We start from the raw sequence: 15,753 nt of genomic DNA, 5'->3' as shown, positions 1-15,753 counted from the left end.
CAAAAAGAAAATAATTTCTTCTCTAGTATTCAGCAGCTAATTAGTACTGGAAGGATTAAGATTTTTTTTTAATAGAAGTCATTTACAAATCTGTTTAACTTTCTGGCACCAGTTGATTTAAAAAAAAAAAAAAAAAGTTTTCCACCGGAGTACCCCTTTAATGGAAAACCCCTTTTATATCTCCCCAGCTCCGCCATCCAGTATTGTTATAGTGTACACATTCCGTGCATTTGACCATGGGTATTTAAAGTAAATTAACGGCGGCCTTTTTTTTTCATCAGGCACCAAACTTGATCTTTCTTGCTGTCAGCCCAGAGGAAAAAGAATCTTGGATCAACGCCTTGAACTCTGCCATTACTCGAGCCAAGAACCGCATCTTAGATGAGGTAAGCAGTATCCACCTGGGCTGAGTCCATACAGCTGGCTGCTTTTTGTGCTCTCAGAACGGGATTAACAATTCCTGCATCTGCGCTGGACCTCACATATGGAAAATAAGAAAAAAGGCAAGATCCTAATGCTTTTAAGACTTTCATTAAAGGGGTACTCCGCTGCTCAGCGTTTGGATCAAACTGTTCCGAACTCTGGAGCCGGGAGCTCATGACGCCACGCCCCCTCAATGCAAGTCAATGGGAGGGGGCGTGACATCCGTCACGCCCCCTCCCATAGACTTGCATTGAGGGGTGGGGCGTGACATCATGAGGGGGCGGGGCTATGATGTCACGAGCTCCCGATGCCGGCAGCGGAGTACCCCTTCAACCCTTCTGTGACTGGCTGGACTTTGAAACGGCTTGATGTTTGTTTCCATGACGACATAACCATTCATTGGTTTTTATGGATATACAGTATTTGATATTTCAGAATTTTTGCAACTAGTTACCATGGGTAATTGTGATTTTAAATACATTTCTATGTTGTTATTATAGGTTACAGTTGAAGAAGATAGTTATCTGGCCCATCCAACCAGAGACAGAGCGAAGATACAACACTCCAGACGTCCGCCGACAAGAGGTCACCTCATGGCTGTGGTGTGTATTAGTTCAAGCATGAACATCCTGTACTTTAGAGAATTTCCCATAATGCATTTATGGGTAGGACATAAGGTTATATAGTCGGGGGAAATAAGTAATTACTGTCTAATTCTTAGAACGTGTAAACTTAGATTAGACTGGGCCAGATTTATAGCAGTGACTTATTTTATTGAAAAAAAAATTGGGGGAATTTCTGCCATATTTCTCTGCAGATCCTCTCAAATTCAGTCAGGTAGGATGACGACCATCAATGGAAGATATTTTCAGGTGTCTCCAGTAGGGATCGACCGATATCGTTTTTTAGGGCCGATACCGATAATCGGTGGAGGTTAGGCCCGATAGCCGATAACTTATACCGATATTCCGGTATAAGTTATCGGCTATTTATCCCCCCGCGACACCGCTGCAGATCATTGATTTAAAGCGGGCGCTTTAAATCAATGCACTGCAGTGGCTTTTGCGGTGCCATAGGCCGCCGCCGCATCCACCACCCGCCTCTCTCCCCCTACCTGTCAGGGTGGTCCGGGCCATCCTTCCTTCCTGTAGTGTCCGGCGGCATTCCGGGTGGAGGGTGAACCGGTCCGGGCTGTCCTTCTCCGCCGGTCATCTTCTCCACTCCGGGCAGGCTCCGGCCTAGTACGCTGCATAGATGCCGCTGCGCAGTGACGCCCGTGCACAGCGACGCACCTGACATCACGGCGTAGCGGCGTCTATGCAGCTACTAGGCCGGAGCCTGCCCGGAGTGGAGAAGATGACCGCCGGAGAAGGACAGCCCGGACCGGTTCACCCTCCACCCGGAATGCCGCCGGACACTACAGGGAGGAAGGATGGCCCGGACCACCCCCATTACGGGTAAGTTTAATTTTTTTTATTGACTCGGAGGGTGGGGGAGGGGCCCGACCGGTATAGCGGTATGGCCAAAAATCCATACCGGTATACCGCCCAGCACTACGGCGGGGGGTGCGACGCGGTGCAGGGGGCGGGGCATTATCGGCTTATTGGCAAGGTAATTGCCGATACCGATAATGCCCAAAATCGTGATTATCGGCCGATAATATCGGCCATACCGATAATCGGTCGATCCCTAGTCTCCAGTGATGTCCGATTGGATTCAAGTCAGGCTGTGGTTGGGGCACTAAAGGACATTAACAAAAATTGTCCCTAAGCCACTCCTGTGTTGTCTTGGCTATGTGCTTGGGGTCATTGTTTTGTTGGAGGGTAAACCTTCAGCCTAGTCTGAGGCCCATAGCACCCCTTACCAGTCTCCCTGTCCTAGACACTGCAAAAAGACCCCACAACTTGATGCTGCCCCCCACCATGCTTCACTTCAGGGATGGTATTGGCAGTGCCTGGTTTCCTCAAGACATGACCCTTGGAATTAAAGGACAACTGCAGTGAAATAAACGTATCCCTCCCTCTGACCGCTGGGACCCCCTGCGATCTCGCTAACGGGGCGCCGGCATTGCTGCGCTGTGCGCTGGCTAATACGCGTGTCATCGATCTCACTGAGCTCGACAGACACACCCTCCCCCCCCCCATACAGCTCTATGGGAGAGGTGGGGATGCATGAACGCTGCATCCCCGTCTTTCCCATAGAACTACATGGAGCAGGCTTGTCGGCCAGCTCTGTGTTCCAAAAAGAAAATAATTTCCTCTGTAGTATTCAGTAGCTGATAAGTACTGTAAGGATTAAGATTTTTTAACAGAAGTAATTTACAAATCTGTTTAACTTTCTGGCACCAGTTGATTAAGCAAAAAAAGTTTTCCACTGGAGTACCCCTTTAAGTTAAATAATAGAAGGGAATATCAGATGATGGGGTTCCATTATACTATTAGGGTTGTAGATGTTTGACATTGAGGGGCATGTATGCCTGAATGTATGATCACTCCCATTATTATAATTAAGTTTACGCCCATCTGACTATTCCCTGAATGGTCAATTCAAAACCCACATTATAAGGTGTTTAGCCACAGAATCTCTTAAAAAAAACGTATTTAAAATTGGTTATGGCTAAATTTTGGACGGTTTCTCTTGTGCAGGTTACATGACTTATAATACAAGTCCTTCCGTCAGACGAGAGCCTGTTGGGTCAGTCTATTGCCCGTCTCTCTGCTCTCAACTCAAATTAAAAAAGGATGTGAGCTGAGATGTTAGTAACAGCAAATCCCCATCATTTTTTGTGACTTGGCGTTGTCCGTGAGAGATCTTTTTAGACACTTTCTGTCCCCTGCAGATAAGATATTAGGGTTTGCAACTATTAACATTAGTGCCATGGTTTCCTAGCAAAGAAGAAGACCCAAATTCCTGGAAATATGAATGCAAATAACATGACAGCTTGGAGCCACAAACTAATTCACAATAATGAGAAGACCATTAGAGCGTTTTCCCGTCTCTAATCTTCCCAGCCAAATGCTTCAGTCTATATCTGGACCCTGTCGCATCTACATTTCCATCTGAGCTGATCACGGCGGAATACTAATACATCCAAGGGGATGTGTGCTCTGTGCAAAGCAATTGTCCTGCTTTTTCAACAGGTGTAAAATTTGGGGTCATTCGAGCTTACAGTGACCCCTGCCCTGCCAGTTGCCCTTTAATACAGATATCCTCTCAGCTGTAAACATAGAAGACTGCACATTTATAACTCCTTTCCGGTCTACATCATAAAGCAGAGCTTTGCCCAAGGCCGATACTGGTGAGAGCAGGGCTACACAATAATGGTGGTTTTGTTCCCTGGGCACACCCTGTGTAGTTTTTGGTGTCATGGCTTTTTGGGGAGTCCGTTATAGTCATTGCAAGGATGAAACCATTTTTAGTTTATTTCAACAGTGCGGCAGAAAATGTAAGTTTTTTACAGTATTGATGATGTGTGGCCATTTTTTTTGCAGGCATCTACCTCAACATCCGATGGAATGCTGACTTTAGACCTCATCCAGGAAGAAGATGCCTCTCCAGAAGAGCAAAGCTGTGATCAGAGCTTCAGAGTGGACTTGGATAAGTCTGTGGCACAGCTGGCTTCAATCCGCCGCAGATCAGACTCTGAAAACCTCAAGTGCCCGGAAAAGGGAAGGTCAGAAAACCTTCAACAGGGAAAAGACCAAATACCCTGGGATAAATGGGCTTCTCATCGCGATTCCTTTGGAAAGGGTACAACCTACACACCTCAGGTTCCCAAAAAATTGTCCTATTCTGAGAAGAACAAATGTGCCTCCATGGAGGAGATCTTGTCCCGTTCAGACTCTTCTGGACAGAGACCGATACCAAAAAAGGTACCAGAGTCAGATAAGCTGATGCGAATACAAGAATTGATTGCTCAGAAGATTGATAAAACTCAGGAACTTCTCACCGAGGTGAAAGAATGTGGGGATGGGAAAAAAAAGGGAAAGGAATCTTCTGGGAAGGTGGACTCTGAAAATGCCCTACAAGAAGCCGAGAGGCTATTAGGAGAAGCCTCTTCCAACTGGAAGCAGGCCAGGAAGGTCCTGCAGGAAATTAAAGAACTAAGGGACCTATATAAACAAGCAGGTCTGCAGTCCCCAGACCCGAAACAGAAACTGAGCAGTCATTACAGAAAAAGCCTCATGTGAAAGGCGTGAGCGATTCGAATGTTCTCATCTCCAAAAAGGAATATTTCCTGCTTTCTGGCTTCACGATGCAAAGCCGAGGACCACGGCAAGCTGAGCAACCCGGAAGAGTGGAAAAATTGGGCTGTCTCCAGGAGGGCCCCTTGGCTTTGCAATTTTCTTAACCAATCCACTCAACTTGGGGTGGCTGTACATGCTGTAGAATGCAGCAGGCTGTTGATATATATGCAGGGAGCCCCCGTGGAGGCGCCTGAATCCAATAACATTTGCTTTCAATCTGCGCAACCAGAAACCTTAGGCACTTCAGTGTTAACAGCGAGTGCTGTCTAAGAGGTTGCGGGTTGTGGGGCAATTTGGACAAGGCATGTGACACACTGTATAGTCCTTGTAGAATGTGCTATCCAATACAGATTACCCATTTCCATTGTTACACGTGTTTACACTTGCTTAGTTACCGTACATTTTTTCTTCAGGCGGCACCATAACAGTCGAAGGAAGTCAATCTCTGACCACTTCAGAACACCTGCATTAAACTGTAGCATCAATTGGTACTATGACTATGCACTTTTGTATCCAGGTGTCTTTACCCTCGAAATGATCTGTGAGAAATTGATATGTTCTTGTACGTACCCCTGCGTGAACCAATATGACTTAGAAAGTAGTGTATCAGTTGGGGGAACACTGCTAACATTAGAAGGCACCTTGGTGATGTCGGTAAATAATAAGTTGATACAAATGAATTATTACCCACCAATCCTTCCATTACACGCTCATTCCATTTGGTCTGACAAGGTTCAAAATCAAATACAAATGAATATATGTTCGATTATATTTCCTCAAAGTTGTCACATTGTGGTAGAGCCGTCTTCTGCTTTGTTTTAGCTGTGAACCGTTTTCATCTCAAACATAAAATTTAAATATGTTATTTATCAGTCTCATCCTATAAATGTACTAAAGCGGAACATGCTAAGCTTAAAGGGGTACTCCACTGCTCAACTCACTCCACTGTGTACCTAACACTGGAGTTGGCAGCTCGTGATGTCATAGCCCCGCCCCCTCATGACATCACGCCTCGCTCCCTCAAAGCAAGTCTATGGGAGGGGGCGTGACGGCTGTCACGCCCCCTCCCATAGACTTGCATTGAGGGGGCGGGACGTGATATCATGAGGGGGCGGGGCTATGATGTCACGAGCTCCCGTATCTGAGGGGGTGGGGCTATGATGTCACGAGCTCCCGTATCTGAGGGGTCGGGGCTATGATGTCACGAGCTCCCGTCTCCAGCGTCCGCAGCCTAGTGCCCCTTTAAATTGAGGCATCTGTCCATAACTATGTGCCCCCCCCTTCCCCTTGCTTGGAAAGGATGCCATGTCATCTATTTGGGATGTTAAAAGTAGCTGGTTCCCGATATGCAGAAATGATAATATCCCAGCTTATAAATGTCTGCTGAAAAATTCATGGTTGTTTTAAATTGCTTTAGGTGACGGGTGATTCAGGATTACGTAAGGAGATGTACTTGATGTATTGTAGCATAATGTTTCATTCAAGGACATCTACCCGCTGTACCATGAACAAACCTTTTTAAGAATAATATTAATAAGCATCTGCATTGCAGGAGCCAGGCTGAAAAGGCTCAAACTACAAGGCCCCATAATTCTCAGGCTGCCAGCGTATTGCAAGGATTGTAGAATAAATGGTTTAGGGTTTGCTGCAGAACCACCGATAGCAGTGATATCTGAATCGGTATTGAGGGGTCTAGCTGTCACGGGCAACGGTTCTTTTTGTTACCCAGTAAATGTTTTTTTTTTTTTTTTGTTTTTTTGCCCTAACATGGCTGGTTCATTTATCCTATTTTCAAGTATCCTGGGGGGCGGTTGGGGGCAACTTTTTGACGAGCATTGCACTAGATGATCTAATTGGGCCCACTGTAAGCACATTGGCTAAAGCAGTCATTTTCTCTTCTGCCCTTCTTCACCCTGGTCCCTATAGCATTCAGCTGCTGGCCCACAATAGACGGCAAGGAGCTCACATCTATACAATCCCTTTATTATAATTTGCCATATTGTCCATGTGGTGATGACGCTTTTGAGCTGTTGCAAAATATTTATTCAAGGCTTTCCGAACAATAATAGATTGGGTCATTGAACCTCTTTTTGTTCTTGCTTTGCAATGGAATTTTCCAAAACTTTTTTTTATTAAGCTTATGACAATAATTTTATCATGGGGACTTGGTAAACCAGAAACAGAACATCAAACCTAATATAACACTTAAAAGTTCATATTAAGAACTAATCTATGTAAAAGTTGGGTAACTTTGTAAATACATTACATTAAATATCTTATACTGTACTTACTATTCTCCTGGTGGGGTCACTGTGTACATACATTACATTACTTATCCTGTACTGATCCTGAGTTATATCCTGTATTATACTTCAGAGCTGTACTCACTATTCTGCTGGTGAGGTCACTGTGTACATACATTACATTACTTATCCTGTACTGATCCTGAGTTATATCCTGTATTATACTTCAGAGCTGTACTCACTATTCTGCTGGTGAGGTCACTGTGTACATACATTACATTACTTATCCTGTACTGATCCTGAGTTATATCCTGTATTATACTTCAGAGCTGTACTCACTATTCTGCTGGTGAGGTCACTGTGTACATACATTACATTACTTATCCTGTACTCATCCTGAGTTATATCCTGTATTATACTCCAGAGCTGCACTCACTATTCTGCTGGTGAGGTCACTGTGTACATACATTATATTACTTATCCTGTACTGATCCGGAGTTATATCCTGTATTATCCTCCAGAGCTGTACTCACTATTCTGCTGGTGGGGTCACTGTGTACATACATTACTTATCCTCTACTGATCCTGAGTTATATCCTGTATTATACTCCAGATCTGTACTCACTATTCTGCTGGTGAGGTCACTGTGTACATACATTACATAACTTATCCTGTACTGATCCTGAATTACATTCTGTATTATACTTCAGAGCAGCACTCACTATTCTGCTGGTGAGGTCACTGTGTACATACATTACATTACTTATCCTGTACTGATCCTGAGTTATATCCTGTATTATACTCCAGAGCTGTACTCACTATTCTGCTGGTGAGGTCACTGTGTACATACATTACATTACTTATCCTGTACTGATCCTGAGTTATATCCTGTATTATACTCCAGAGCTGTACTCACTATTCTGCTGGTGAGGTCACTGTGTACATACATTACATTACTTATCCTGTACTGATCCTGAGTTATATCCTGTATTATACACCAGAGCTGTACTCACTATTCTGCTGGTGAGGTCACTGTGTACATACATTACTTTACTTATCCTGTACTGATCCTGAGTTATATCCTGTATTATACCCCAGAGCTGTACTCACTATTCTGCTGGTGGAGTCACTGTGTACATACATTACATTACATATCCTGTACTGATCCTGAGTTATATCCTGTATTATACTCCAGAGCTGTACTCACTATTCTGCTGGTATACAAACATACTCCAGAGTTGCACTCACTGTTTTATTGGTAGATCCTCTATGTACAAACATACTCTGCACTCACTATTCTGCTGGTGATATTTATTTATTTACAAAGTTACTCAACTTTTTATGCCGATTATAAACTGTACAATGGTGTTCAAAAGTAATCATGTCTTAAAGGCTATGAACATCTTTTGATGCATTTTTTTTATTGCATTATATTTAATTTGGTTAAAAAAAAAAAAATTCCCATATCATTTTTTATAAAATTTTTCTCAGTTTCTTTTGAAGCCTTTGTGTTTTTTTTTTGTTTTTTTTAAATAACTGCAAGCTTCTCCAGCTCTTTTAGAGTGAAATCCATCAGACGAGCTGCCTGACGGGATCGTTCTACAGCCCTACACTCTCCTCTCCTGAATTATCTTCCAAGCTGATTTATGGCCAGATCACGGTTGATCTTTCTACTCTGGTCATAAATTAGCTAAGAAGATTGTTCAGGAAATCAGGAGAGAACCTGTCAGGTAGCTGTTCTGATGGATTTTACGACAAACCAGAGTAGCCAGCACTAAATCCGCAAAATAGGGTATAAGTGTCTGATCGCAGGGGGGTCTGACTGCTGGGACCCCCTGAGATCTCCCATTCGGGGTCTTGGCATTACCGCAGCTCTGCGCAGCTAATGTGCATGTCGTTGACCTCACTGAGGTCGATGTATCGCTTCCTCCACGAACGCTGCATCCCCGCCTCTCCCATAGAGATACATGGAAAGGGCATGTCGCGGCCAACACGCCTCCTGCACGTGAGAGCCACGACAGAGCCAGGGCCCCGTACATGAGATCAGGGGAGGTCAGTATTAAAAATGCATTCAAAGGTGTATGTAGCCTTTTAAGACATGGAAGGTTACACAATTAAAACCTCTAAATTTATCAATCAGTACTATGTTATTGCAGAAGGTCTTACCTGCAACAAAGGTATATATGATAAAGATCTCTCCAACCATTTGGTGTTGTATTAACGTCAGGACAACTACTGAAGAGTGTGATTTCAGTATGGTACATGTAAAGCTTCTGTAAATCTTCACCATTGACTTGCATAGACTCTTTTGGTGGAAAAAAGAGGGTACTTACTATTTAAATATGTCCATTTATGCAAGTAATTGTCTTACAGATGTGATGGAATGAATGCATGTACATTTCTGAGGAAACGGGACTTCCAAGTAAAAGAATCTCCATTCATACACAAAATAGTACATTTTAAAGGGGTAATTGTTTTAAGCCAAGGTTTTGCAGAGGGGAAGTATCTAACACTGGCAAACATCCAGAGAAGGCGGTCATTGTTTGCTATTTTTGTTTAAAAAAAAATGATGATGTCATAGAGTGAATTGATAACCAACCAAAGAAATAACGGGGGGCACTCACTCTATGATGGTCTGGTTCTTGGCTTCTTTATTTTTATAGGTGCATATACATCAGTATTCAGTGGGGCGCCGTTCCGGACCCCGCTGGATACTGATGTATATGCACCTGTAAGAATAAAGAAGCGGAGAACCTGAGCATCAAAGAGTGAGTGCTCCCCGTTATTTCTTTGGTTGGTCATTGTTACATGGACTGGTCCTATTGTACAGGGATAGAGCACCACCGTGATTGGGATCGGCCTCCCACGCATGTCTAGCTGCCGGAACGCGTAGCTGCCTTACCAGAGAGTGCTGTGATATAGGAGTCAGTGCCAATGCCTGTCTCTTCTGCGCTTTCCATAGAGTGAATTGACTGCACTCCTATCATTACTTCATTACTTGTGGAAAAAATCCAGTGAAAATCCATGGGAAATCCACTGCATAATCTGCATGTGTGAGTGTATGGTAAAACTATCTTGAAATTTTTTGTCTACCTACTTGTCTATTGGGGCACAATTATAATGTTTTCGTTAGGACATTAATCTTATTTTGTCAATCCAGTGGCTGATGGGGCTTCAAAGGTGACACTTCATCACTTCATTGCCCAGCAGGTGGCACCAATGAGCATAGGTGTAAACTCCTCCCATTAAAACCATTGAGGAACGCCTATTAACCAGGTGACTTCGGAACAATTCCATTGGTGACAAATTGGCTATTACCGAAATTGAAAACAAATAGTTCCAGCCACCTTTCCATTCCCTGGTAGAGGAAGGACATTGGGTCATGTAAGGAGCTCAGCCCTGCTCTTTGTAAATCATAGACTTGGCACGTTTGCTCACATTTCCGAAAGCTCTATATTTGCAGGAAGGGGAATAACAGCTCAGGATTTGCTCTGGAAAACAGCTGCTTTGAGTGTAATGTCGGAGGTTTTCAACTTTTTGGCTTTGGTGACCAACAGCTGTACGTATGTGATTCACAGAGAGAAAGGTGTTATTGGCTTCCTGGGGTGAAGAACTATATTTGAATGAAGATTTTTCTGCTATAATTGTATCTGCTGTTACCTATTCTTCATGTAATTGATATACAGTGGGGCAAAAAAGTATTTAGTCAGCCACCAATTGTGCTCCCACTTAAAAAGATGAGAGAGGTCTGTAATTTTCATCATAGGTATACTTCAACTATGAGAGACATAATGAGAAAAAAATCCATAAAATCACATTGTCTGATTTTTAAAGAATTTATTTGCAAATTATGGTGGAAAATAAGTATTTGGTCACCTACAAACAAGCAAGATTTCTGGCTCTCACAGACCTGTAACTTCTTTAAGAGTCTCCTCTGTCCTCCACTCATTACCTGTATTAATGGCTCCTGTATGAACTTGTTATCAGTATAAAAGACACCTGACCACAAACAGTCACACTCCAAACTCCACTATGGCCAAGACCAAACACCAGAAACAAAATTGTGGACCTGCACCAGGCTGGAAAGACTGAATCTGCAATAGGCAAGCAGCTTGGTGTGAAGAAATCAACTGTGGGAGCAATTATTAGAAAATGGAAGACATACAAGACCACTGATAATCTCCTCCGATCTGGGGCTTCACGCAAGATCTCACTCCGTGGTGTCAAAATGATCACAGGAACGGTGAGAAAAAATCCCAGAACCACACGGGGGGACCTAGCGAATGACCTGCAGAGAGCTGGGACCAAAGTAACAAAGGCTACACACACTACGCCGCCAGGCACTCAAATCATGCAGTGCCAGACGTGTCCCCCTGCTTAACCCAGTACATGTCCGGGCCCTTCTGAAATTTGCTAGAGAGAATTTGGATGATCCAGAAGGGTATTGGGAGAATGTCATCAGGGGCCTTGAAGATGAAATGTGGCTGGGTCTTTCAGCATGACAATGATCCCAAACACACTGCCCGGGCAACGAAAGAATGTCTTTGTAAGAAGCATTTCAAGGTCCTGGAGTGGCCTAGCCAATCTCCAGATCTCAACCACATAGAAAACTTTTGGAGGGAGTTGAAAGTCTGTGTTGCCCAGCGACAGCCACAAAACATCACTGCTCTAGAGGAGATCTGCATGGAGGAATGGGCCAAAATACCAGCAACAGTGTGTGAAAACCGTGTGAAGGCTTACAGAAAACGTTTGACCTCTGTCATTGCCAACAAAGGGTATATAACAAAGTACTTAGATGAACTTTTGTTAATGACCAAATACTTATTTTCCACCCTAATTTGCAAATAAATTCTTTAAAAATCAGACAATGTGATTTTATGGATTTTTCTTTCTCATTCTGCCTCTCATAGTTGAGGTATACCTATGATGAAAATTACAGGCCTCTCATCTTTTTAAGTGGGAGAACTTGCACAATTGGTGGCCGACTAAATACTTTTTGCCCCAGTGTATTATTGCACAGACTTCAAAATAAACCTTGAGATTGCATGAGGTTAGAAAAGAGGGTGCCGGAAACTGCCCCAGGCTATGTCTAGTAGTGAAGTGGAGTCACAGACAATGAATATGTAAATGTAGTGGGTGGAGCCCCGTCCCCTGTGCACAATTCCCTGAATTTAGCAGATCTTCTGGGGGACAAATCTCAGGACCTACTGGACATATTTAAGTAAGTGACTCTTTGTTGGACTTCTGTTCACCCACACTATAACCCAGTGTTTTAGATTTAGTGTGGGTGAACAGGCTGACAGTTTTCCTTTTAAGGTCCCTATACATTTTAATCAGAATTTGGTAAAATTGGGCATGGCTGGCTTTTTATAGTGTTTGGGAGCCTTCTGACTCTACTTTAAAGATGATGTTGGGGGACAAAAAAGGTCAGGCATGTTGAATTTTAATTGCCTGACCCATTTGTTATCAGAGAGATGAGATGCCACCAGGGCTTTCTGGCAGCGGTGTACCCTTCCTCTCTTCATTGAGAACACATAAACAGTCAGACGTGCTGAACGGTTGTCGGCTGACATCTGTTGGTGGTGTATAGCCGCCTTCAGGCCTGGAGACCTTCTGTCCATTACATCAAGTAGCCTACACTACATAAGAATGAGAACATAGGTAAACTAGGCCAGATAATCAGCCAAATGGGCAGAAAACCCCAGACAGAGCTGTGTAAATATGAATATGCAAAACTGCACAAAGTTCAAGAAGCCAATAGTTCCCCTTTCATATCTTAGTGCATGTGATACGTTCGCCTTACTATGGATGTTGATTCATAGTTTATAAAGAGCATATCTTTCCCGATCTGTCATCTTGTTTGCCACGTAACTACTATTTTTAAGCATTTAAGCGTAAGAGTTCTGTTGTCATGGGAACAGTTCTGCGCCCATCATAAAGTTGATCGCTCATTAAAGGGCTCTCCCGCCTTCATCTCCCTTTAACACTATGGGGCACATCCTCCTCCAACTTTAAACAGCTTGGCAGCAGCTGTGTTGTTGTGTCACCCGCAGCTTGTTTAGTTGTTACAGCGCTTTTGTCTTGTGTTACTTGCCGCTACTTAGGCAGTTTTGCTGTATCCAACCCAAACTGGCTTTAATAAAAGGGGCCAAACATAATCTAAAAAACGATTAGCAGAGTTTAAAGCACAATGCCCATTGAAATTTAAAGGGAACCTGTACTCACTTTTATTCGGCCTGAGCCATGAGTTATCGTGGTTGTCCCCAGTGGCTTCTACCTACCCTACTGGTCTTGATTGATAGATCCCTCCATGTTTGGGTATAGGGAAAGATATATCAATAAAGAACAGCGGAACAGGCCAAAGCCACAGGGGACCGTCCCGATGATTCGTGGTTCAGGCAACACCGAAGCGATTTCAGCTTCTCTTTCAGTTTCATTGGCTTCATGATATATATTGTGTGCATTTCTAAAAGCTTATTTTGTACCTCTTTTGAGTAAAACCTCACTCTTTTTATACTGTGTCCCCTTTAAGATAAGAAAGACTTCCTGGCACAACCACTAGAGGAACAGCTCGAATAGGTGCATAAATATAAGCATCTCAATCTGTGCTTCAGGTACCCTGTCTGATTCTGGTGGTGCTTCTCGTGTGACTCAAACAATGCACGTGTATTCCATAAAGACAGAAAAAACGGAGCACTCACCACTTTAGTTGCTGCAGACAGGTACCTCTTTATTCTTCATCACATGTAGTAAGCGACAGAACGTGAGAATAGGGACAGAGGACAAGATGGTATGTTGGGGGTTCTTAGGTGTTCACACGGGGGGATGACCGTATGGCGCTGTTGCGCTTCCTCGGGCCCCTGGCGTGTCACGCCAGGGGCCCGAGGAAGCGCAACAGCACGATACGGTCATTGCCCCATGTGAACACCTAAGAACCCCCCGCATACCATCTTGTCCTCCGTCCCTATTCTCAAGTTCTGTCGCTCACTACATGTGATCAAAAATAAAGAGGTACCTGTCTGCAGCAACTAATGTGGTGAGTGCTCCGTTTTTTCTGTCTTTATGGACATGTACACTTTGTATACTGCATTCACAGCCAAAGCAGCTTTTGGAAATTCTGGCTGGTTGTCCTTGGTAACACTGATTTAGCTCCACCCCACTGTCAGCCATGTGACCTGTGTATTTGTCATCTCAGCTCCCATGATGCAATGCCTCTATTAACAGTAAACCTGTAAGATTTATAATTTAGCATTGCTTGGGACGGCCTTAGTTGTGGGCCTGTCAGTACCCATGTGGGTGCTCATTGCTTGTATAAGGCCTCCTTTACGCAGCGGTTATTTCTGGTGTTTGCATTAAACCAACGATATAAACGCCAGTTTGCCTATTTTTATGTAACTTTGAAAAAAAAAAAAAATTTTCCTGCCGTTTTTCAAGTTCTGTAAGAAAAGCCTATGGCATAATAAAAAGGCCATACCCTCACATACTGAATAAAATGAAACTGACCCAAAACGCCTAAAAAACTAGACAAAAAAAAATTCTATATATGTATTGCATTTTATATTTCACGATAGACTTTTATGGACCTCTACAAAACAAAAAAAACCTAAATCACCATAAGGGTACGTTCCCACACGGCGTATTTTGCTGCGTATTTGGTGCTGCGTATTTTCCTACCCATTGACTTCAACAGAGAAAATAAAATACGCAGCAGCAAATACGCAGCAAATACGCCGTGTGGGAATGTACCCTAAAAGCACAGCATTTTTCTGCAAAACACCATGTGTAAATCCTGCCTAAGAGGCGTTTTCAGAGAATTGGCGGGGCTTCTAACCACAACACCTTTTGATTTATTGTTCTTGTTTTTCACTAAATTTGTTTAGGCAAAACCACTGACAGGTTGTAAGCTCCAGGGTTATTTTATCCCTCATTTGGTTGATCTTACACATGCAGGACTGGACTGTTCAGCTGTTTCCAGTCATGACTGGATGTGTATACATATACAGTATGGGGGAGATTTATCAAAACCAGTGCAGAGGAAAAGATGCCCAGTTGCCCATAGCAACCAATCAGATCGCGCCTTTCGTTTTTATGAAGGCCTGTGAAAAATGAAAGGAGCGATCTGATTGGTTGCTATGGGCAACTGGGCAGCTTTTCCTCTGCACTGGTTTTGATAAATCTCCCCCTATAAGTATTTATTTTATTGGTTGCTATACCCCTATGCAAACCTTTTATTGACAGCCTTGTAGACCCTATTGTAACGATCATAAAATGAGTAAATTGTAAGAAATGTTTCATTTATAAATCATATTTATGGTGTTGCACCATTTTTTTAATGGCTGTAGCCAATATAGTACACCAGTAATTTACACCAAAAATAGACATATTGTCATAATAGGTGACACCACAACTAATGTCAATAAGGGAAATTTATCAAAAATTAGTTGCCTATAGCAACTAGTTAGGCCTTTAAAAGGGTACTCCGGCGCTTAGACATCTTATCCCATATCCAAAGGATAGGGGATAAGACGCCTGATCGCGGGGGTCCCGCTGCTGGCCGGGGGTCCCGCTGACCCCCGGGATCTCGGCTACAGAACCCACCTCAACGGCTTCCAGCAATGCTGGAGGCTTCGGATCCCGACCACGCAAGCGAAAAAGCGTGACGTCACGGCTTCGTCCCGGTGTGACATTACGCCCTGTCCCTCAATGCAAGTCTATGGGAGGGGGCGTGACGGCCGTCACGCCCCCTCCCATAGGCTTGCATTGAGGGTGCGGAGCGTGACATCACACGGGGGTGGAGCCGTGACGTCACAACGCTCCAGCCCCGTGATCGACAGTAATCA

At 43.7% G+C, this 15,753-nt stretch overlaps 1 protein-coding gene across 2 annotated transcripts in view; it reads left to right on the top strand.

The window, feature by feature from the left end:
• The window catches only part of PLEKHO1 (pleckstrin homology domain containing O1), a 62,521-nt gene extending 56,850 nt beyond the window's left edge, over positions 1-5,671 (top strand). For both annotated transcript variants that reach the window (XM_056546409.1, XM_056546408.1), the window contains exons 4-6: positions 282-386; positions 924-1,025; positions 3,915-5,671. In XM_056546409.1, coding sequence (XP_056402384.1) covers positions 282-386; positions 924-1,025; positions 3,915-4,613 — 906 coding nt within the window. In that variant the 3' untranslated portion in view covers positions 4,614-5,671. The remainder of the gene's footprint in view (positions 1-281; positions 387-923; positions 1,026-3,914) is intronic.
• The last annotated feature ends 10,082 nt before the right edge of the window (positions 5,672-15,753 follow it).

This window comes from Hyla sarda, chromosome 11, assembly GCF_029499605.1.
Source record: "Hyla sarda isolate aHylSar1 chromosome 11, aHylSar1.hap1, whole genome shotgun sequence".
Lineage (NCBI taxonomy): Eukaryota > Metazoa > Chordata > Amphibia > Anura > Hylidae > Hyla > Hyla sarda.
The sequence above is the reverse complement of the archived record's forward strand: the minus strand, read 5'-3'. Positions and strand labels throughout refer to the sequence as shown.